This window comes from Diaporthe citri, assembly GCF_014595645.1.
Source record: "Diaporthe citri strain NFHF-8-4 chromosome Unknown scaffold_22, whole genome shotgun sequence".
Classification (NCBI taxonomy): Eukaryota; Fungi; Ascomycota; class Sordariomycetes; order Diaporthales; family Diaporthaceae; genus Diaporthe; species Diaporthe citri.
Genome location: NW_025064867.1, coordinates 55,005 through 76,288, shown reverse-complemented (window position 1 = coordinate 76,288; position 21,284 = coordinate 55,005). Strand labels below are relative to the sequence as shown.

General features: G+C 52.8%; 7 protein-coding genes across 7 annotated transcripts; 4 read left to right on the top strand and 3 right to left on the bottom strand.

Moving 5' to 3' along the window:
* Positions 1–275: 275 nt before the first annotated feature.
* On the bottom strand, positions 276–5,496 carry INS49_007543 (uncharacterized protein; the record flags this gene model as incomplete). Its single annotated transcript, XM_043168306.1, has 6 exons — positions 276–440; positions 519–665; positions 720–1,375; positions 1,446–2,938; positions 3,009–3,383; positions 4,727–5,496. The coding sequence occupies 6 exons, from the start codon at positions 5,494–5,496 to the stop codon at positions 276–278; spliced, it is 3,606 nt and encodes a 1,201-aa protein (XP_043016823.1).
* A 1,567-nt stretch (positions 5,497–7,063) lies between these two features.
* INS49_007542 (uncharacterized protein) lies at positions 7,064–7,615 on the top strand (the record flags this gene model as incomplete). The annotated part of the gene is made up of 1 exon (XM_043168305.1): positions 7,064–7,615. The coding sequence occupies one exon, from the start codon at positions 7,064–7,066 to the stop codon at positions 7,613–7,615; it is 552 nt and encodes a 183-aa protein (XP_043016822.1).
* Positions 7,616–7,991: 376 nt separating this feature from the next.
* Positions 7,992–8,810, top strand: INS49_007541 (uncharacterized protein; the record flags this gene model as incomplete). Its single annotated transcript, XM_043168304.1, has 1 exon — positions 7,992–8,810. The coding sequence occupies one exon, from the start codon at positions 7,992–7,994 to the stop codon at positions 8,808–8,810; it is 819 nt and encodes a 272-aa protein (XP_043016821.1).
* A 736-nt stretch (positions 8,811–9,546) lies between these two features.
* Positions 9,547–10,960, top strand: INS49_007540 (uncharacterized protein; the record flags this gene model as incomplete). Its single annotated transcript, XM_043168303.1, has 2 exons — positions 9,547–10,709; positions 10,774–10,960. The coding sequence occupies 2 exons, from the start codon at positions 9,547–9,549 to the stop codon at positions 10,958–10,960; spliced, it is 1,350 nt and encodes a 449-aa protein (XP_043016820.1).
* A 265-nt stretch (positions 10,961–11,225) lies between these two features.
* Positions 11,226–11,879, bottom strand: INS49_007539 (uncharacterized protein; the record flags this gene model as incomplete). The annotated part of the gene is made up of 2 exons (XM_043168302.1): positions 11,226–11,596; positions 11,666–11,879. 2 exons carry the CDS (start codon positions 11,877–11,879, stop codon positions 11,226–11,228), a joined length of 585 nt encoding a protein of 194 aa, XP_043016819.1.
* A 5,256-nt stretch (positions 11,880–17,135) lies between these two features.
* On the top strand, positions 17,136–19,313 carry INS49_007538 (uncharacterized protein; the record flags this gene model as incomplete). Its single annotated transcript, XM_043168301.1, has 5 exons — positions 17,136–17,178; positions 17,491–18,085; positions 18,150–18,657; positions 18,736–18,866; positions 18,929–19,313. 5 exons carry the CDS (start codon positions 17,136–17,138, stop codon positions 19,311–19,313), a joined length of 1,662 nt encoding a protein of 553 aa, XP_043016818.1.
* A 155-nt stretch (positions 19,314–19,468) lies between these two features.
* On the bottom strand, positions 19,469–20,287 carry INS49_007537 (uncharacterized protein; the record flags this gene model as incomplete). Its single annotated transcript, XM_043168300.1, has 1 exon — positions 19,469–20,287. One exon carries the CDS (start codon positions 20,285–20,287, stop codon positions 19,469–19,471), a length of 819 nt encoding a protein of 272 aa, XP_043016817.1.
* Between the last annotated feature and the right edge of the window lie 997 nt (positions 20,288–21,284).

The following is a 21,284-nucleotide window of genomic DNA, read 5'->3' as shown; positions in this document are numbered from 1 at the left end:
CCTCGCTGCACTTCGTTGTCGTGTGGGCGATGCCTCGTAGCCCTTCGCACCAGCAGCTTCACACATTGAGAGGGCAAACTAATCACTGGTCGTCATTGGGGACGATTTAAGTTGTGTATATTTACAAGCAGGTCATTAAACGTAACTGCTTTCGCTACTGATATCATCCTGCCATGCGGGAAACTTTGGGGGCAGGCTAGTACTTGTGATAAAGACATTTGAATCTTCTCATTTCCTCCCTCCTTCGGCTTTCAGGCCGCCTCCTGACGATCCGTTTATTTTGGAGTCAGAACCACCCCCTCGTACTCCTTGCTCTTGATAATTTCGAGCGTGTGGAAGAAATGCTTCTTGCTGTTCTCGATCGACGCGGAATCTTGTTGATTACCTGCGAGGTTCGAGTGGATGAGCTCGATCAGCCCGTTCAGATATTTGGTGGTAACCTGGTGGATTGAGTCAACAAATGTCATCGCTCGAAACCATCCAGGTACGAGTGAGGCGGCGTTGCGTTGCCAACTTACCGACTCATTATGTTGGTCAAAGTAGTAGACATATCTGTCGAGGATCTCAACAAAGAGCTCGATGGAAGTGGCCGTCTCCATGCACGAGTCGGCGACACGGAGTGCACGTTGCAGGCACTCTAAAACCCGCTTGCCGTCACGGTAGAGCTACAACCAAGTCAGCGCTTTGTCTTTACAATCGGCGCTGCGGGAAGAACTTACATCCTTTCCATCCTCCTCGCCATTTCCAGGGATCGGCGTGGCCCACCAAAGGTGGCTTGCCAGATACACCGCACGACACTGATCCGGCTTTCTCAACAATTTGCTGGCGTGTTGAGCACACTTGGTGATGAGTGTATCGTAATTCTCCTTTCCGAAGTTGCGCGTGGTGTGCAAGGCACTAGAGATCACGCACACGGCCTGGAACTGTGCTTTGGAGTCACTAACTGCCTCCTCATAGACAGTGAAAGCCTGCGCGAAGAACTCATACGCCACCTCCTCATGACCTGTCTGGTCGGCCGTCTGCCCGCAAGCGCAAAACAGGCGCAGGGCAAGCTCCGAGGCACCAGCACCGTTGACACGGGTATAAAGTTGGGAGAGGGCGGAATGCATGAACTTGTACAGCGCCGACGACTGGGTGGACCAGTTGTCTTCGTAGTGTTCGCGTTTCTTGTAGCGCCGGGCCAGCTTCATGCCTGCGGTGATGAGAGGCGGTGTTGTGGTGCGGATGCGCTCGTTGCCTTCTGCGTATGCCTTGCGCGTCATTTGCAGCAACTTGAACTGGGTGTCATTGTCCTCGCCCTGGAGCAGATGTACCAGCCGAGCCAGCCAGCCTTGCTCCTCCATAGTCTCGTCCGTCTCCATGGCGCGGGCGCGCGCTGATGAAACGCCTGGGTAGCCCTGGGACTGAGAGCCTTCTTTGATCAAGACAGCAAGCACCCCGAGCACATTCTCCAGGTGCGCGGTCGTGGATATTGGGGGTATGATTCTTGAGGAGGGTGCGCGCGACTTCACCAGCAACCGCACGCCTGGTAGGATATGTCTGGGATTGAAAGAGCGGCACGTAGAAAGGCAGAGATAAGGCGGTGAAGATGGAGACATATCGTTTCAGCGGTGCCTGGAGTAGAGCGAGCAGGCTTTGTTGGGCGACAGGAGAGTGGAGGTCGGCGCTATTGGCGTGCTCGTGTACTTTTGCGTTGGCGTAGTCCAGGACCTGATCAACGTAGTCTAGTCGTTCGGGGTAGATGTTGAGGGCAAGATTTGTGAGCGAGACCAGCAGCGCGATGGTATCCTGTATAGGCAGGCGTTGGGCCTCAACGAGGTGTTGTACCTGCCCGAAGAAGATGTCGTAGAGTGCAACATTTTCTGGGATGCCGCGATGCTTCACCGGTGATCCTGGCTCCTCTCCGTTCACAGCTGTGGCGTCGGTCTCTGCTACTGAGGCCGCAGGCTCTGATTCTCCAGCGACAGTCTCGGTCGCTGAAGCAGCCTCGTCCCCGTGACTGTCGCCGTTCTCGCCTGCTGCTGGTTGCTCGGGCTTGTCAGGGGGCTGCTGCACAGGCTGTGGTTCCTCGTATCCAAGCTGAGCCTTTTCCAAGAGTTGCACCAAGGCTTCCTGCTCGATTTTCGCCCTGTCGTCCGTGGTCTCGTCCTGTGCCTCTCGTTCTGCATAGTCCGACAGCCTGTCCATCAGACCAATGACGATGGCCTTGACATTGACGTGTGGGTTCAGGCGTGAGACGGCTGCGAGGAACTGGTCGAGAGTGTGGAGGTGGTACTCGTCTGGGAAGACCTGCGTAATCACTTCGAGCAGGTACTCCTGAGCGAGCACGTCACGGCATTGTACGACCTGCTCCAGGAGAGGACCGAGGATCCCGTTCTTGTAGGCTTCTAGATCCACCAGTTGGCTCAGGCGCACGATGTTGCTGCCGACGAGCAGCTGGAGCTCTTTGCGCTCCTGCGTCCGCAAGTCACGCTCCCTGGAGTGGCCTTGATGCTGCAAGCGCACCCACAACTTGTTCATCTCAACAAAGTTTGTAAGGATGAAGTTGATCGAGTCTTGTAGGTTGCCTTCAGGGCCATCTCCTTCCCCTGATGGCAGGTAGTCCCTAGCCTGGCCAGATAAGTAGTACCTCAGGAATAGACCTCTTATGGGATGTTGGACGCCTCTGCTCATGTCCATCATGTCCTTCATCAGCTCCTTGACCGGTGCCCCTTCGATGGACATGTAGGCAGTGCCAACGGTGATCATGAGGTAGAGCCGAGGCACGATGTTGCCGGCGTATTGGACGAGCTCGTAAAGATCGGCGAGGTGGTTCACGGGGTGGTTTTCCCGGAGATGGACGGAGAGGTAACGGAGGGCATCGAAGACGGCCATGTAGAGCTCGTAGTACTGCTTGGGGCCGAGACTGGATGTTCGCAGCTCGGAGACGAGGGTGGAACTGGATGGGCAGAAGCGCGTCAGTGCGAGTGCGAGGGGCTGGGCCGTCCGCCCGCCTGAGCGAAGCTCACGATAGCGACCCGGCGGCGGGAGAGTATGCGGAAGGGGAGAGGGCTTGTGACGCGACGTACCAGCACTTGAGGGCGTCCATGAGCTTGCCAGGCATGTCCAAGCACTTGCGCATCAGGCCGGTCTGATGGCGCACTGCCTCGAGGGCATCGCTGAGCAGGCGGACCTGGTCCTCGGGCGGGGCGGGGGCAGCCATGGCGTCGGACAGGCTCCTGATCTTGCGGATTGATTGCTTCTTCTGCTCGAGATATCGTCCACCAATCCACCCTATGGCGGCCTCGCCGTACTGGGTGGGCGCAATAGTTCCGTCTCGGGGCAGGGCCGGGCGCGGTTCGGAAGCGCACTCTGGGCCGTGATCGCTGTCGCTGTCGCCGTGGCTGTCGCAGTCGGCCGCGTGGAAGGGTGGCAGACGGGGCGAGAAGGAGACGAGTGTTGGAGGTAAGCACGGAGCAGGGCGCGGGAAGCCGGGACAGTTGGAAATAGTCTGGAAGAAATGGACGTATGGGACAGTGCAAGGCCAGAAACTCCTGCAGCACCCTCGCAGTTGATCAATTAATCAATTAAACACTCGATCAATTCATGGACAACGCACGGGGTATGGCGTGGGCATGGTACAGCTGGGACAGAGGCATGGGGTGTGGGTATCCTGACAAGCTCTCCCACCTCGAGCGAGCTCCCGCTTGCTTCGTCACCGTCAGTTTGGGTGCAGGCATCCAGGAAGCCGCAGGTGGAACCAGGCCCAGCAGGGGGATGGGGCCTTGAGCTGGATGAGTCAGCCAGCCCGACCACCACCGAGCTCTCTCACCTTGATTGAAACTCCCATGGTTGTCTCCTTTTCTTGCTCCTCAATTCGAAACTGATGGATAGGGAGCCTCAATGTCCTGCTTCCAATGGCCTTCCAAGAGACCCTCCCCTCCAACCTATCTCCCTGCATCCCACCGTCTTTTGCAATCCGTGCCAGATCTACATGTTGTCATCCCGACTAGGTAAACAGCTTGCTTCCGCCACTCTGGGCGCCAGCATGTGAGCGTGCCCCTGCACGAATACAAATACCAAGGTGCCGTGTCTGGAACTCCGATAATAAACCTCTTGCCCAACCATCTGCCTATTTGCGAATCTTGCATGAGCCACGATACTGGCTGATGTGTGCTTTGCCATTCTTCTGACTACCTCTGTCGAGACTTCGAATATCTACAACTCCGTCCTTGCTAACGCGGAAGGAATAAGCTTCTTTACTGCTCTGCTTCCAAATGCAAAGCTCGCTTGGCGCATTACAACCCTCCACGCTGCCAGACTCTGCCAGACTCTGCCAGAATCACATCGCCAACAGCCAGCTGCACACCCTGCACGACACCCCTCGGCCACCGTATTGATTCCCTGCAGCCACAACCGGGAGAGCTTTCTTAGCTGGTCCTGGCCATATTTGAGCAATATGGCCGCTATGAATCACTTCGAAGGCTCTATATATCAGCAGAAGTGCAAAAGTCGCAAGTAGAGACCAAGAAGAGACTCAGATGCCAATCTATGTCTGACCAAGCAGCAAAGACTAGAAAGACAACCCAAAGGGCTTTACAAACTTCTGTTCTGTGATATGGGTTCTTCTTCACACCAACAAACATGACCCAACAGCAGTTGCCCAAGGCCTGTTCAGAGCTGATCCTTCCCTTGGATCCAAAACCCTTTGCTCTGATTACATCCACACTTCTCGGGGGCTGCTCACCCATCCACTCCAGCAGCCTGGATCCGAGCAAAGCTGGCACAACAAAAGGTTGCACCAGCTTGGACAATGGTTTTCCATACTGCCAGCTCTTCATCATTGCGCGGCGCATATATAAATGTATAATTCCATGGGAGCCTTCCGCCACCGCTCAGCCTGTGGCGTCTGCCCCAGCCCAGCTCAATTATCCTCTTCTGGTCTTTTAGGCTCATGACCAAGTGCGTACTCCCATCCGGCGGGTGGATGTGACACATTTCACCTCTGGTGCTCCGTAGGACTTCCGGCCGGTCACGCTCTTTCACTTCCGCACTTAACCCCATTGCTGGGACTGGGCCCTCCAAGACACTCGTTTGTGTCTGCAAGGCCTTGTCATTCGCGGCAACAAGCGCGTCTAGGTACACAAACATGGCCTTCTTCATCTCGGTACTCGCGATATCGCTGATCTGCCTCTGGGGCGCGACAAAACCAGGGATCTGGGGCGCTTTGTTTCCGGGGCGCCAGCTCAGCCCGCCCGCGGCCGTCTTGGGCAGGAAGCTCTCCCTATCATGCGGGCCTGCGACAGTCTCCAGATCGTATGGGGCTGGGATTGTGGTGTCCTTCCGTGACTTAAGAGACATGCGGAGCTGTGTATACCAACCCGAGAAAGTATCGGGGAGGCCGTGAGGGCCAAGGGCTATATATGCGCGATAGTCACGGTAGGCGATGACTACACCCCCAAGGAAGAGGGCCGCGCTAGTTGTGAGGAGAGGGCGCGCTCTGAAGTAAGAGGCCATGGCTTGTATGGCTTCCATTGACCTTTTGGAAGACTTGTCGTCGAAATCTCGCCGTCTCTGCCCGTGGCACTGGTGGTGGTATCCGGGCTGTTTTGGCAGGCCTCGATATTTTGCAAGTTAGAAGTGAGGCTGGTCATGGAGTTCATGAGGTTTCAAGAATCTGATCGATGAACATGATGGGCTTGCCGCTTGCTTGAGCAGAGGTCTCCTTAAATACAAATTCATCTTGATGGTCATGGCACGCCTTTTCTTTTGGAGCTCGAAACACCGAGCAAACTCGTCACACATAATCACTAGAAGCCCTGTGGCGTTGCAGACTCGCAGACACAAAGTCGATTCCATGGTCGTATCCCCGAAGCCTCAGAGGAAACCTCTTCTTGTCTCTGCCGCGCCTCCAGGCCGCTAGCGTCGGATCTCGCATCCTGCACTGAACGTCGCTCCCGAGACCAGGAGAATGCTGACATGATCTTACATCCGAGCCTCGGCGATGAACCTCGGACCTCCGAGGTCGACTCCTGGCAAAGTGGACAAGCAACCTCCAGAAAATCAAGGGGATTCCCATTTCTTCTCACAATCAACAACTCTCAACCGGTGTATTTTTTTTTTTAGAACTCCCTGCATCCTATGGGTGAAGCTGCATTGTGGCCGCGTTCAGCAGTACGAGTACCGGCGCACAGCAACCTTGTGCTGGCATGGCGCCCTGCAGCCATACGTGGAATGACAAGCAGTTGGCGAATAAATGCCCATAAGATGTCTGCGAGCAGGGAGACGAGGTGATTCCTTGCCAAATTTGCGCTCACGTTCCCCTTCCCCTTCCTCCCCTCCCCCTTGCGCGTCCACCCGACCTTTGAATTCTCCCACACTGTGAGATAAGTTGAGCCCAAGTTGGGAGCCCGACGGTGTGTAGATAAATCATGACCTGAGCGTTTTCAGGCGGTAAAATGCAGTGTTGCAGGCCATTCCCAGGCTGCAAATTCAGAATCTACTGAGCACGCAGCAATTCCGCCCAGGATTTGTTGTGATAAATCTGACTTGCGAGGGCTGTGTAGAACAGAAGTCATATCTGTTTGGAAATGTGGCGGCCATAGGCACAAGGCATACTAAGACCACGATTCTATCTGATTCCGGTGGTGCTGCGATGTTGGACATTTCTTACGTTCAAAGCTCTTTGTTTGCCTTGTGACGAGCGAAGCAAGAGCATACGCACGAAATGTCTGTGTCTCTAAATTACAATTGTGCCCATATCTGTCCACATCTGTATTATCGAGCAGACCCGCTGCCCAGGTGATTTGTAGCTCAAGTTAGTCGACTATTCCAATATGCGGTACTTAAGTAAGGACGGTTGGACTAGTTTCCCCGTCCTTGTACAGTAATCAAAGACCCCGCCAATGTCACAGATTTTGGACAGAGGATTCGTAAGCTTGGGAATACTAGACATATAAGTATCACTAGGCAGTTGACATCAGGATTCAGCCTGCCTAGCTAACTACAGTAATCAAGTCACCGCACTCTTTGGACATATTCGTTTTCTCATCTTTGCCAAGACATCTTCCACCGCGAGCTCACCATGGCTACCCAGTCGGCGATCATCTGGCCAGCCAAATTCACCCCAGGCGAGACGGACAACTATGTGTCCAATGAGGTCATCGCCAAGGGGATCACAGCCGCACAGATCTGGGCGCTGCTGGACGATAGCACAAAGTGGGAGTCCTACTACCTGAACTGCGGTCAAATCACCGTGCCCGAGTCGGGACCCATGCTCAAGAAAGGCGACATCTTCAAGTTCGCCACCTTCGGCTTCCCGCCGTTGACCTGCACTGTAGAGGAGTCCGTGACGCCAGGGAGCGGCACAGCGGGAAGGCTTGCGTGGAGCGCTGATGCGGGGGATGGGGCTGCCATCTATCACGCTTGGCTGGTGGAGGACTTGGAAGGCGGCAGGGTGAGGATCTCGACGCAGGAGAGCCAAATTGGGTCGATTTTCCAGGAGTGGGCAGGAGCAGTGCCAAACAAGATGCTGCTAGGACACCAAGACTGGTTGGATGGTTTGGTCAAGACGGTGCGAGGGCAGCAGGTGGATGAGACGAATCTGAAGAGCGTCGGGATCCCTCAGAGGACCTGAACTCGAGTCTCAGGACGCAGACATTGATCAGGGAGGGGACGGGATCGGCTCGGCAGCGAAGTTGGCATGGTCACATTTGGTCCCCCACGAACGCAGGGAGACTCTAGTCACGACAAGCTCGTCAAAGTCTCAGGTCTGGCCATTGGTCTCAGATGAGTTGATCTCCCTTCGCGGGATCTGGAGGCATGGCTGCAAGTGTCTCGTGCAGAGAGGGGAGATACCCACATACAACACAATACATAGGGTTCGGGTGTGTGTACAGCTGAAAAGCACTACGTCACCCTGAGCTTGAGGTCAACACCACGTGCGCTCTTTTGATGTCTTCCTCTATCAACGGCATCACGAATCCAGTCAAACTCTACACACGTCCAAGAAAATGGCAAGTTCTTCTTTTTCGCTTACAACCCACCTCCTTGGCGTTGATCCGCCAGGGTACAAAGCCGCAACCGAGGCCCCTTTCCTCACAGCCGCTGGTGAGGGGCGTCTCGACAAGCAGACCTTGGGCAAGTGGCTCGCCAACGACCGCCTTTACCTGCACGCCTACATCAAGGCAGTAGGACGTACGCTCTCTATCGTGGACCTACCGCAGACAACCCCAGAGCCCGCAGCCGAGGCAGCGCCCGAGACGCGGTTCGTCGATTGGCTCTTCTCCACGCTGACGGCCCTGCGAAGGGAGGAGCGCCTGTTCATCGATGTCGCCCATAAGTATGGCCTATCCATCGACCTGGAGACCATGACTACCACCGAGGGCGGGAGGCAGGTCCAGCGGGTCCCCGGCACCGCGAAGCTTCCCGGGCTCGTCATGTTCGAGAAGCTCTTTGGCTCGTTGCACCCCGCCGCGAGCGTCGATAGGAACCTGCCTCTCCCCTGGATTGAGGCTGCGGTTCTTTTTTGGGGCACGGAGATTACCTACTCTGATGCCTGGACATGGGCTAAGTCCAAGCAAGCCGGGGAGGCTGGTGCTGGAGCGGGCGATGCAGACGGTGGTGCATTGAGGAAGGAACTTATCCCAAATTGGAGCAATAGCGAGTTCGCGGCTTTTGTCCAGCAACTCTCTGGTGTTATTGATAACGCAGTATCCGAGGTAGTGACTGTTCTGGGCGAGGATGCCAAGGAATCTCTCGTCCAGAGAGCGCAAAAGGTGTGGACGGAATTAGTGGCTGCTGAGAAGGCATTCTGGCCTGTGGTCGAATAAGCTCAGGCTTCTCTTACCTACTGCGGGCAAGCGTTGATTTGCTCAGTGGGATTGCACGTGGCACTCCGGGTTTGTCTCGGCTTTCTAATGGGCGGTCGGTCTACCTTGCTATGAGACTGGCACGAAGGTAGGAGGGCCCAGCAGATGTTGATAGCGGGGATGGTGGAGTCTTGAGGAGTTATGCTAGTATCACTAGCGCAGTGGCAAAAGCTGGTAAAATCGTACGAGAGTTGAACGGCTGCCAGGGCGATGGGTGTGGTTTTATCTCATGCTAAGAACCAGAAAGCATCAGGTGCTCTCATCACCATGTTGAGGGGATTCTGGTTTCTATCGGTCCCTAGTGCCTTTCCAAACCCGGCAGCCTGGGTGCCGGGCCTACCAGCAATGACGACATGACTTAGCAGTTTTGTCGCGTTACGAAGCCTAGGTACCGAGTCCCAAAAAGCGGATTTACCAAGTCCCACAGTTTGAACTGCCGCGGCACTCTGATTTCTAATTCTGAATTGTATGGTAGTAATAGTGACTTCATCGTTCTGTGTGATTTCTAAACCAGCCATCATAAAAGAGTCGGCGTGACACGGCGGACCACTCAGCTCAAGCTATCGTGAGGCGCCACCAATAGGCAGCAAACTGAGACCACCTTCACTTACACCGATAATCCTACCAACAGCATCACTCTTCACGCATCAACAAGTTCGCCCACGCTTGTGTCCAGGGAATCTGTGTTGTCAAAACCATGGCGCCCACACGTTTTGAGTCCGAGGATGTCGACCCCAGCCCTCTGGGTCAGCCCCTCAAGTTCGAATTCAGCGGTCTGACGGCAAAGAATCGATTCATGAAGGCGGCAATGACAGAGCGCCTGTCGACTTGGGATCCAAACGACCTCAAGAAGCGCGGCGTCCCAACACCAGAACTCATCAACGTGTACCGACGTTGGGGCGAGGGCGGCTTCGGCGTAATATTGTCAGGCAACGTCATGATCGAGTATGACCATCTCGAGGCTCCGGGAAACCTGATCATTCCTATCGACGAGGCCGCCGAAGGAAAGAGATTTGAGGCATACAAGGAGCTGGCTGCCGCTGCGAAGAAAGAGGGCAGCCTATTCGTGGCCCAGTTGAGCCACCCTGGACGTCAAGTGTCCGAAGACGTTCAAAAGCACCCAATCTCCGCGAGTGACGTACAGCTCGAGGGTGACGTTATGGGCATGCGTTTCGCCAAGCCTCGGCCGATGGAGCAGAAGGATATCGATCGTGTTATCGAGGGCTTCGCCCACGCCGCAGAGTACTCCCACAAGGCTGGTTTTGATGGTGTTCAGTTGCATGGTGCTCATGGCTACCTTCTCGCACAGTTCCTTGCGCCGTCAACAAACAAGCGTACGGACCAGTACGGAGGCTCGCTTCTCAATCGTGGGAGAATCATCATGGAGATTGCAGACGCAATCAAGGCCCGCGTGAACGATCCTTCCTTCAGCTTGGGCATTAAGATTAACAGCGTTGAGTTCCAGAAGGGCGGTTTCAGCCCCGAGGACTGTGCTTCGCTATGCGAGGAGCTTGAGAAGCACGGCTTCGACTACGTTGAGCTCTCTGGTGGAACATACGAGAACCTGGCGTTTAAGCACAAGAGGGAGTCCACCAAGAAGCGAGAGGCATTCTTCCTCGAGTTCGCCGATACCATTGTTCCAAGGCTCAAGAAGACGAAAGCATACGTCGTGGGCGGCCTGAGATCCACAGGCGCCATGGTGAAGGCCTTGGACTCCGTCCATGGAGTGTCGCTGGCAAGGCCCATTGCCCATGAGTTCGACTTGCCCAAGAAGATTCTAGAAGGCAAGGCCAAGAGTGCGATTCAATACAAGTTGGACGAGCAGGACTTTGGTGCTACAAATGTGGCCGCTGGCACACAGTGAGTACTCACTCAAATCTTGACCCGGCTCATTCGGTACTAGTACATGCTAATGAAACAACAGGATTCGACTTGTCGGGCAAGACAAGGAGCCCCTCGACATGAGCCAGGAAAAACACAAAGATGCTTTCCTGGAGTCCATGCAGAAATGGTCCGAGGGAATGGCAAACAACAAGGATGGCTCAAAGTTCGGATATGTCGACATTGAGGGTATGCAACTTCAACCGTTTGGAGCCGCCTACGCTGCTTGAATGTACCAACATTTGTGTAGAAGCTGCTGCAAGTCCAGGCACGGATACCATAGACTCGTTTCAAAGAGCTGCAGCGATTAATAATGAGACGTTGATTGTTCATTCTACATTGCTCATTATTATAAACATTATTCCTTTGACAGCACAGCTGTACTGACGCACCAAAGGACGCCTTCAATTCATGATAATCATCTTGCGAAGTCTGATTCTGCCTCGACGTCCCCGCGCCGAGCGCGACTTGAACGGTTGATTTTGGATGTCAAGGTTAGTATTGGTTGTGATAACGCTCTCCAAGATTTCGCCACAGGCCACGATGCTCTCTGAGACCATATACCATAGCATTGATTAAACCGGTGAGCTGGGTCATGGCCTGCAATGCTGACAGCCAGCTTGACGAGTTTCCACTCAGTTCGACAAAGCGATTCGCTAGGCCCGGAATCCACACAAGTATATAGGACAGAGGAAATGCGCTGAGCAGGAACCAGTGCCACGTTTCCTGGTCAAGCTTCGAGCTTTGTATGATCCGCAGCTTCGGCTTGAGCGCCAGCCTCAGCTGTCTCCTTTGCCTTTCGGCATCATCGTCGTATGAGAAAGCGGAACGAGCCAGTTCGGGGCGCTTGACCGGATCGTCTTTGCCTTTCGGATTCGAGTCAATCAACTTGCTCGGCAGTGCGTACCTGGCTTCGTAGAAGAGTCTCCACTTACCATCGTCAGGGCCAGCACCGGGAACAGTTTTCTGGCCCTTCAAGATTTCATCGTGAGCGTGTATCAACTGCTCTTGCCCTTGAGTCAATTCCACTTGTGATCCATAAGTCACGGAATAGCGGTGCTGGTTGCTGTTCACCCTCGCCATGAGACGTCGGCGGACCCGGGTGAATATAATGGCATAGAGGACGATCACAACCACGAATATCGACATCCTCCATCCGTGACCGAGAATGTATCGCAGCCACAACGGTTCTGGTGCTATCCAGCACCAATTTCCCGATACTGGTTGATATTTTCGAAGGGCCAGAGCTGTCGTCGCCGTGATCACTGGAATCAACCATACTGATGTGCAAATAAGGACCGTTTGTAACATGGAGGTATTGGATACCCAGCGACTAAAAGTCAGAGTCATGAAGGTCAACACAGCGATTGCAAGCACAGAGAAATCTGCAGCCTGAACGGAAACGTCAGCAAAAGACATCACGTACAAGTCATTTGTGCTCATTTGTGCTCACTTGGACTGACACCTGGCCAAGCCAGCCATTGAAATTGCATGGCGGACCAGTGGGAAGCAAAGTTTTATGCGAAAGAACCCAAGCGCCAGAGATGGTGTTGTTGGCAGAGTTGATGAATTCTGTAATCGCGGCGAGTATCGGGTCAGTCCTTCAGACATGCCAGGTATCAAAAGGGTAAGCGTGTCTCCTCACCAGCCAAGGTCAGATTTATAACGAGAGCATATCGACTGGACCTCTTCTTGGCGGGATCATTTGATATCATCCACATGAACAAAACCGCGGCGGTAGCAACACTCGACAAAGTACTGCAGATGAAAGTGGGTATTGTGATCACTGGCTGCCACGGCATGGTGCCGTCCAGATGGCAACGCAACCTTAGAAGGGAAAAGCACACAAGAAACGAAAATAAGTCCAGTCGTCGCACTCGGCGCGACAGCCTGACCAAAAGCAGCTGATTGAGAAAAGAAGAATGTTTAATTACATTGAGGCAGTGCGGTAGAAAGGAGGCAATTAATCTCGCGTAAACACTGGGCTTAGGTAATGACTGGGTGGCTTATAAGCTTCACCGCTGCCAACCCGGAGATATTTACAGCTAATGGCTGCAGATAACATGGTCGCATTGCATGCAGAATCTGGGGGTGTAGTCTGGAGCTTAAACACGTGCAACCGTTCCATCATCAAAGCACTCGATTCTTGTCTAGGTTGCCCGGCACAGCGAACCTTATTCTGAAACAAGAACCTCGTATCAATTCTTGAATTCTAGGTTACTGTTTGGGTGATGCTGGACCTTCGAGTTGAGGGGTCACGGCAAACAAGCTCTGTCTGGAACCCTCCAAGTTGATCTTGCTCGGGGGGAGAAAAGCTCGCAAGCGATTGGGTTGAGGCCCACTCCACCGGTCTCGAATGAGAAGCAATGGCTGCTCCGAGCCATCTCGATTTGGACTTCTGTCTGGTAAGGTTCCAAGTCTAGAGGTATACGTGTAGATACGGAAAGTGATCCCAGAGAGCAGGACAACAGCGGAGATATCTCATCGGAACTCAGCCCTACTCCTAGCCTCCTCGGCTATGTACCTAAGTATCTAATAAAACGATCAAGCTTGAAGCACTCGCGGCAATCCGCAGAAGGCCGTATACGTATATTCAGCGGGGACATGGAGTTGATCATTTCTTGAACCACCCTCACTCTGTGGGAGACATTGGAGCGGACCCGCCCCCACATGAATATTCGTCCCAGGCTCCCTGCCGGGTACTCGGGTGCCCGGCTGTTCCGGCACAGCCCAATAACACCTCCCATGACGCCGCGGGTAACTCCAAATAGCGGACTGATCTCCCACCAATGCCACCCTCTGTTACCCTGAAGAACGTTGTGGTAGCTCCGCGTCGGGCACACCAGTCTCCGACAGTCTGGTCTCATGCTCTGGCCCCTTACACTCATATGGTATAGGAAAGATCATTGGCCTCTCAAGAAGCGATAGGGGAACATGCTTTTGCATCAGCTGCTCCAGGTCTCGCGATCCCTGGCGAGGTCTGGTCGTTGTAAGGCTCAATGGGTTGATGCAGGAACACTTGTAAGGGGCACAAGTATTGAAATCACAGGTTGAGCGTTGTTATCACAGGCTGACTGAAGAGACATGGAATTCAGTGCTGCTCAAGGGAGTGAGGTTACATCGGTTCAACTGAGAAATATGCTTTGGATGGACGGCACATGGTTTCAGGTCATCTTGAACAGAACGAATAGGCAAACAGCGTTTGCGGGTAACGCAAGCTGGGGCCCCCTGGGACTCGCTTCTGCTTGATTACACGGCACCCTAAAGCATGGAAAATGGAATTCTTTGGCGACTTCGGCTGGGTTGACGGGAAGCCAGGGTAGTTGATGTCGAGAGTTGTTATTTCCGACGAGTCCGGCAGCACCCAATTCCACGATGCTCGCATTGTCTGCTTAGCATATTGCTCATGCCTTAGTCGAGGCAAGGACAAGGACTCGGGCCACCAAGATGCGAATCGAGCAATTGGAACCACCTGAGTGCTTGTTGTGAAAGGGGCGGAGACTGACACGAATACCTAGGTAATCTGCCAGATATCAGTTGTAACCCTGGCTAGATAAGCATGAAAGCCACACAGGGGGTTGTGGGTGCATCCATTTTCCCTCTGTATTCAAGTATATCTTGCCCAGACTTGCAATTCCTTGCAATCCCGTATTCCGAGACAAAGTCGACGAAATTCATGAACGATTGCATCTTCAAGGGCGCGTGGTATATGTGCTGCTACTGTGCATACTAAGACTGGTCTCTTTGGGCGCTCAGTGCCATGATATCGCTGAGGAACAAGATATCCCGCTCTGCTTTCGGCTATCCAAGCTCATCTGCCAATGAAGTAATATTTTTTGCAATTACGTAAACTAAATGATTGAAGGAAACCCTCATCATAGACCTGCAGATGGGTCGAACGGATAAGCTCGAGTCAAGTGTGATGCTCTGCCCACTACGGACCATTCCTGAAGGAAGGGACATAGCTCCCATTTGAACATATGTAAGAACTCGATGATGAGCCCATTATAAGACAGTTTTGACTTCACTGGATCTTTGATCCTTTGGATTGTGACGTCGAGATGAAGGCCGTATTTGCTCGAATGAAGCAGTCAATTTACTTGGGGTATGCAGAAATGTCACAGGAAATCAGGGACATGCTGTTTTTGCTGGCATTTCAGTCTGCTTCATTGCAGTCTGTGACAATTTTGAGCTCGGGCTAAACACTGAATGAAGCACCTCGACGGGGGTTTCGCGCCATTTGAATGGAACGCGGACATATGCTGCAGCACTACAACATTTCAAATGATCTAGTATCTGATTCTAAGAATAAAAACACGTATTTTTTCCTTGAGATGATAATGAGCACCGATGCTTTTGGTGACTAAGTGTACATGCGCTCACCTTTGCCATCGTACGGAGTCATTCCTGCACCGTAGATCTACGGTCCTCGCCCGGGAAGATAGGAATTGAAAAAAGAATGATGGATCCTCGCGAAACATTATCATTGCTAAGTCAGTGTCATGTGAGACCGAGGAAAACAGATCTACATGTCTTCTCCACAATAGAGAAAGCCCCTCTGTTCGGGGGGCGCAGCGAGTGAGTGATTTGCAACAGGTCACTCAGTTACCATCTTCTTCAGATGTTAGCTTAAGGTTCCTGATCTTTAAAGCCCGTTTCCTCCTCATCTTCCTGGGTCCGGCGAGCTCAAATAATTCGGTGTGTAAAACGCGCAAGCTGTTGGCCCGTCTATTCAGTCACCCCTTGAGATAACCACTTCTCTCACATGCAATGTCTGTGTTACCATCTGCATTCAAGTTTGTTCATGAGAGACAGTTTGGCTGTCTTTCTTACTGACGAGGCCCCTGATCCAGCAACCTGAGAGAGCATCGCTGTCAGCTAAGTTGATGGAAATGCAACATTGAAACTTCATCCCGTCGGTGTTCTTCCCCCAGCCGCTCAAGCAACCGCGGGCTTGCATTTTCAAGACGTTTTTATCTTCTTCCATTGACATTATGATCCCATGACCTTTCTCCAATCAGCTGAGCGTGGGTTGGATCGTTGATTTGGCACAGACAGCCGTTGACTCAGTCTTGGACTTGGCCATGAACACTGGCCTACGCGGCTCTGCCTGTGCTCCTCGGTCTAATGCAAAGAAGCCCGACCATTTTCAGCAATCTTTCTTCAGTGAGCGATCTTCTCGTAAGTCAAAGCAGCATTCTGTTCAGTCAGCAACAGCACCAAGTCATGCGATGTCGAAGCACGAGTGTCACGACTCAGGCAGCGGCACTTCAGATGAATGATCATTGACGGTCTTAGACCGGGTATACTCAAAATGTCACGCAGAAGATGCGAAAAATGGTTATTATGAAAGTTCAGAATCGTGATTTTCCCTTTCAATTCGATCAGAACGATGCCATTAGCTACATTGACTCTTCTGTTTCGAGGTAGTGAAACGCCTGACCGGTCTGATCACTTGATATACAGCTGTACGAACTCGAATATTACATACTGTGCATCCGGTTTCGATGCAACTCACGTGTAGTTAGATGCGAAGCAGATGGCATCTGCTGGGGGCCTTGCCCAGCTGCAATCAATCGACAAATTCATCCCGAATAAACATACGGGACGGCTACCTAGGTAGATTCTCACGGTATTTCTGGGCCCGTCCAGTGTGATATCAAGAAAGAAAATGCTGCACACACTCGTCATGTGTTATTCCCTTTATGGATAGCGTAAATATTTCAAACCGCACCACATGGAAAAACTTTCATCGTATCTTAACGCCAATCTATCATGTACAGTTTGAATTGTAAAAGTTTTGCCATCAAGATCAACTTGAATTGAGACCAAGGTGCAGAGGCCACTCCGTGCGAGAGCCATCTAGAAATATCTTGGACGGATAGGAGGCAATTCAAACCGGGTTATACTAACTGATACTGGGTATTCCCTTTGTAACGAATGAGCATAGATCGAAAAGTTAAGCTTGTTGGCCTGCTGGTTCCCCAATTGGCGGACCATGACCTCAAGCAACCAAGGCCTGCTTCGGTGACATGCAAATACCAAAAAAAAAAAAAAAAAAAAAAAAAAAAAAAAAAAAAAAAAAAAAAAAAAAACTCACCACTGCTTCACTTGGCAGTATCTCTACCTTGTGGTACTGAAGTCAAACACTGTCACACATGGTCTTTTCAAACAAGGCGAATGGCGGGAAAATCATTATGACGTTAGGCGCATGTTGAAAAATCCAATCGCATACAATGAATAGTGCAAATCTGAAGTGCCCTCTCATCCAAACAGAGTGACCGAGCTCTTTGTAGTCAAATACAGTACCCTAGATAAGTCCGTAATTCATAGCAATAAGTGTTTTTTAATGCGTTCCTCAACATGCTCACGAGATCTTCGACCGGAAGCGGCCCAGGCCATCGGATGCGGGTCAGGGGCTACGAGTCAAGTCGACCCATGCCGTGGGGTATATCAGTGGGCTGTAAGAGCGCAATCGCCTGTTCGCGTACCTGCGTTAGGACCTGGAAACGGTCCGAAAAGCTGGGGTTGTGGGGACACGCATGGTCACGATGTAACGGTAAACAACCCATTTTGGCATGATGATTTGCTCGCGGAAGAGTGCTCGGATGAACCAGGCCAATGCGGGCCCCATTGTAGAGGAGATCATGCAAGGTTTCTATCGTGTGTAGATTGTCCACGGACACATTTAAAGGGTGCGCTGGCCCCTCAGCTAACACCAGGCAATCTGTGAGGGCTAGCCAGCCAAGGACAATTGCAGAACGGCATCGTCGGACCAAGCAGACGGAAAAAGAGGAGGACAAAATGGTTGCCCAGAAGTTTGGTGCCGCATGGGCGGCTTTTATGTCGTCAACTGTTGCCGCCTCGTCGATGCCGAGACACACCATCACTGAGCGCGCGGCAGATCCCGTCGTGCACCTCGACAACGGGCTCTCGGTGCAGGGCCGCCTCGCTCCCGCAGCATCCACCGTCACGGAGTTCCTCGGTATCCCGTACGCGCAGCCACCCGTCGACGATTTGCGATGGGCACCTCCCCAGGAATACGAGGTCGCTTCCAACAGCTCCGTCGTCAACGCCACGGCGCTGCCACCTTCCTGCTGGCAGTACATCTCAGTTCACCCAGGTATCCTCCGGACCGATGCACCAGAGTATATGATAGGCAGTGCCGGAATGGCCGAGGACTGTTTGACGATGAGCGTCTGGGCACCAGCAAAGGCTTTGGAAGCCGAGGAGGCGTTGCCAGTCCTGATTTGGTTTTATGGCGGAGGATTTGCTACTGGCGGTATTGACGTCCCATACCAAATCCCTGTGGATTGGATTGAGAGATCGCAGTCTCACATTGTGGTCTCGTTCAAGTGAGTCAAAGCTCCGGGCTGAGGCAAACTGATTCAAGGCAAAAGATCTGACGTGGAGTCGCAGCTATCGTTTGAACATCTTTGGGTTCCCAACCGCCGCTGCTCTTGAGGAACAAAACTTTGGTCTGATGGACCAGAGATTCGCAGTCGAGTGGATACAAGAGAACATCGCCAAGTTCGGTGGCGATCCAGAACGCATGGTTATCTGGGGCCAGTCCGCTGGATCAACAGCTGTGGACATGTACAACTTCGCTTACGCCGAGGAGCCTATCGTCAAAGGCTTGATCATGGACTCTGGCACAGCTCATCTTGACATTCTCATCAACCGAGAAACGACGGAATTCTCCAGCTTCAGCCTTGTGGCGGCCCATTTTGGCTGTGGTAACCAGACCACCTCTGAGGCGGAACTTGAGTGCATGCGCAAGGTCCCTGCTGCGGAGCTCGAGAACTTCGTCGCCACTTACGAGGACTCGGGAGCCTCTCCCTCCATCAACTTCATCCCGGTGGTGGACGACAAGCTTGTGTTCAACAACTACACAGAGAAAGCTGCGGGTGGAGAAATGTCTGACCTGGTATGTGACTGATCATCCTCTCATACGAGCAGAACAAAGTTCAACGAGTACATGGCTAATCTTGCAATGCATTCAAAGCCTGCTATCATTGGTTTCAACGAGAACGAAGGCCTGTTCTTGACCACATACAACGCTACCAACCCAGATCTGGAAACTGCCCTAGAGTACTCATACAACTACTTCTGGTGCCCAGCAACTTTGACCACGTAGTAAGTCATCTGATACAAGAGCGGAGCAGAAGTTGATACAGAGAGCTGACCATGATCTGCAGTGAGCGCCTCGAGAACAGCCGCGTTACTCATCGGTACTACTACACCGGCAACTTCACCAACACCAGCCCGCAGCCCTGGATGGGTGCATATCACGAATCGGAGCTCCCCATGCTTTTCGGGACGCACATGAACTTCCGCGGCAACTCCACCCCTTTCGAGTACGCCGTCAGCCACACCCTGCAGGATGCGTACCTTGCCTTTGTCGCAGATCCCGTTGATGGCCTGAACTCGATCGGCTGGCCTGCGTACGAGGGTCCCGGGGGCACTGTGATGCAGTGGGCGGACATGTCCAATCTGACATTGGCTCACCTGACGACCGTGACGGATATCGAGCAAGGGTGCGAGAGCAAGGGTCTGCTTACCTCGCTTGCTCAAGGATCCTGATCCGGCGTGTCCATGCTTCTTGCTAAGATGTAAATATTTCAACATGTATCATGGTGCAGTAGATATTGTTGTTTTACCAGCCAGAGCAATGTTAGCCATTGGTTGTAATAACTATTTGTATTGTACGTCGGGGACAGCAGCCGAAGATTCAGCTCTCAGCCAGCATTATTCATCTCCGAGCGAAAGAAATCCGTCAGCCCCTTTTCTATGGATGCAGAAATAGCAGCATACAGAATCATGCCTGGGGACTTGGGGACTGGCAGATATTTCATGTCTGAAACAACATCGAGCTCCTCTATTCCTTTGACCTGGGACAGTTCCGTGATCCACTGTAGGCTTTCGTGCTGAATGAGACTCAGCAGTCTGATGTCAGCCTCGCTCAGCTCCTGCACGCCCTCCCACGGCTTCCCTGGCCTGCCACCTTCAACCACGAGCCGCAACTTCTTCACGGACCTGGACTCGTTCAAGTAGCGGCACAAGTACGACCACTCGTGCCTATCGCTAGTGCAATCCAGGCAGGGTAGCGGTCCTCGTTTGTATACCGAGATGCCGGTGACGAGAGACCGCGTGTGCGGTGATCGGTCCTGAAGGAACGGGACGACAGCCTCGATATGATTTCCGAACTCGAACAAATGCTTTCCATAGAGAATATGAGAGGTCTCGTTGTGGATAAGACGGCAGACACTGAGAATGGCGGTGTGGAATTCGGCACCGTCGCTGGCAAGATGGTAGGTCGTTTCAAAACAGCGGCGGCTAAACATGGAGGTTCGTTCTATAACGTGATACTTTGTAGACTGTCTTGTTACGACGGGGCTCTGGTTTCCAACCTCGACTTCCCATTGTTTGTACCTGGCGTCTGGCCGATTGCGAACCGAGAGCCATTGGTTTCCGCCGTCATTGAGAAGGTAGCTGTAGATGTTTAGGCGAATCTCGGCCGGAACCCAAAGGAGAGGGGTCTGCTGTTGTTGAGACATATCCTTTCCGACTCAAGGGAAAACCAAAAGACGAGAGAAAGTTATTACAAGTATCGTCACAGCGAACTTGAAGTGTTGCGCTGGGAGAAGACGGGACGTATTCTGCTGTCTACCAGAGAAGCGGGCAAGAAAAGGTCAACGGCGTCGGTCAGGCTTGCGTCGGGGATGCACATTATCCACGGGGTCCCACCGGCGGACAATGGGTATGTGGCCATCAAGGTTCTCCCACAAGCCGCACAAGTTATGCAGATGCGCTCTCAAGCTGAGCCCCACATCCCCAGGAGGTGTCCATCAAGGTGCCCAAAGCGAAGGAGCCTCGTTGATTCGCCGGCCTATGACATCACCAGCTGCACAATGAGAATCAGAACGGTGATTCTCGAGCATGACTTCTATTCAAGAATTGGCTCCCAAAGTCTGGAAAAGTTTTGGTCATTCAACAGTGGGCGCATGGAGTGCGTTGGTCCAGAGATAAACACACCGTCGTCCTCGAGAACGCGACGCCTTCTTTCATGTGTTTGGCTTGTATTGCTCCTCAACTCATCTGCTGAGCTCTAGCCACTGCCGTAGATCATGGCATCTAGAGTTCCTTCCTCGAACGTCACATCTACAGTCTTGTCTCTCAGGTCGGCTGCGAGGTGAACAGATATGAGGATTTGGACTGCAGACAATGGCGTTTGTGGTGGGGGTTGGATGGGAATGTGCCTGCCACCACCAGGATTGTGTTGGTCCCACAGGCCAATTTGGTGGGGAGACGGGGCTTAGTCCGTCTCCCAGCCCTGACTTTGGGGCTCCAGGTCTCTGCAGGCACTCACCATTCACATGGCATATCCACTACATACATGGAGCATATCGTCTTTTTATATGCCCCATTTCTCAATGTACATAATGGTGGTAAAGGCTTGCGGACCCGATCTCAACTATGATGACTCAACATGACGGTGGTCTTTCCATTACCCCCACAGTTTCGCGGTAGACTGGACTGAGGCCTCACACCTCT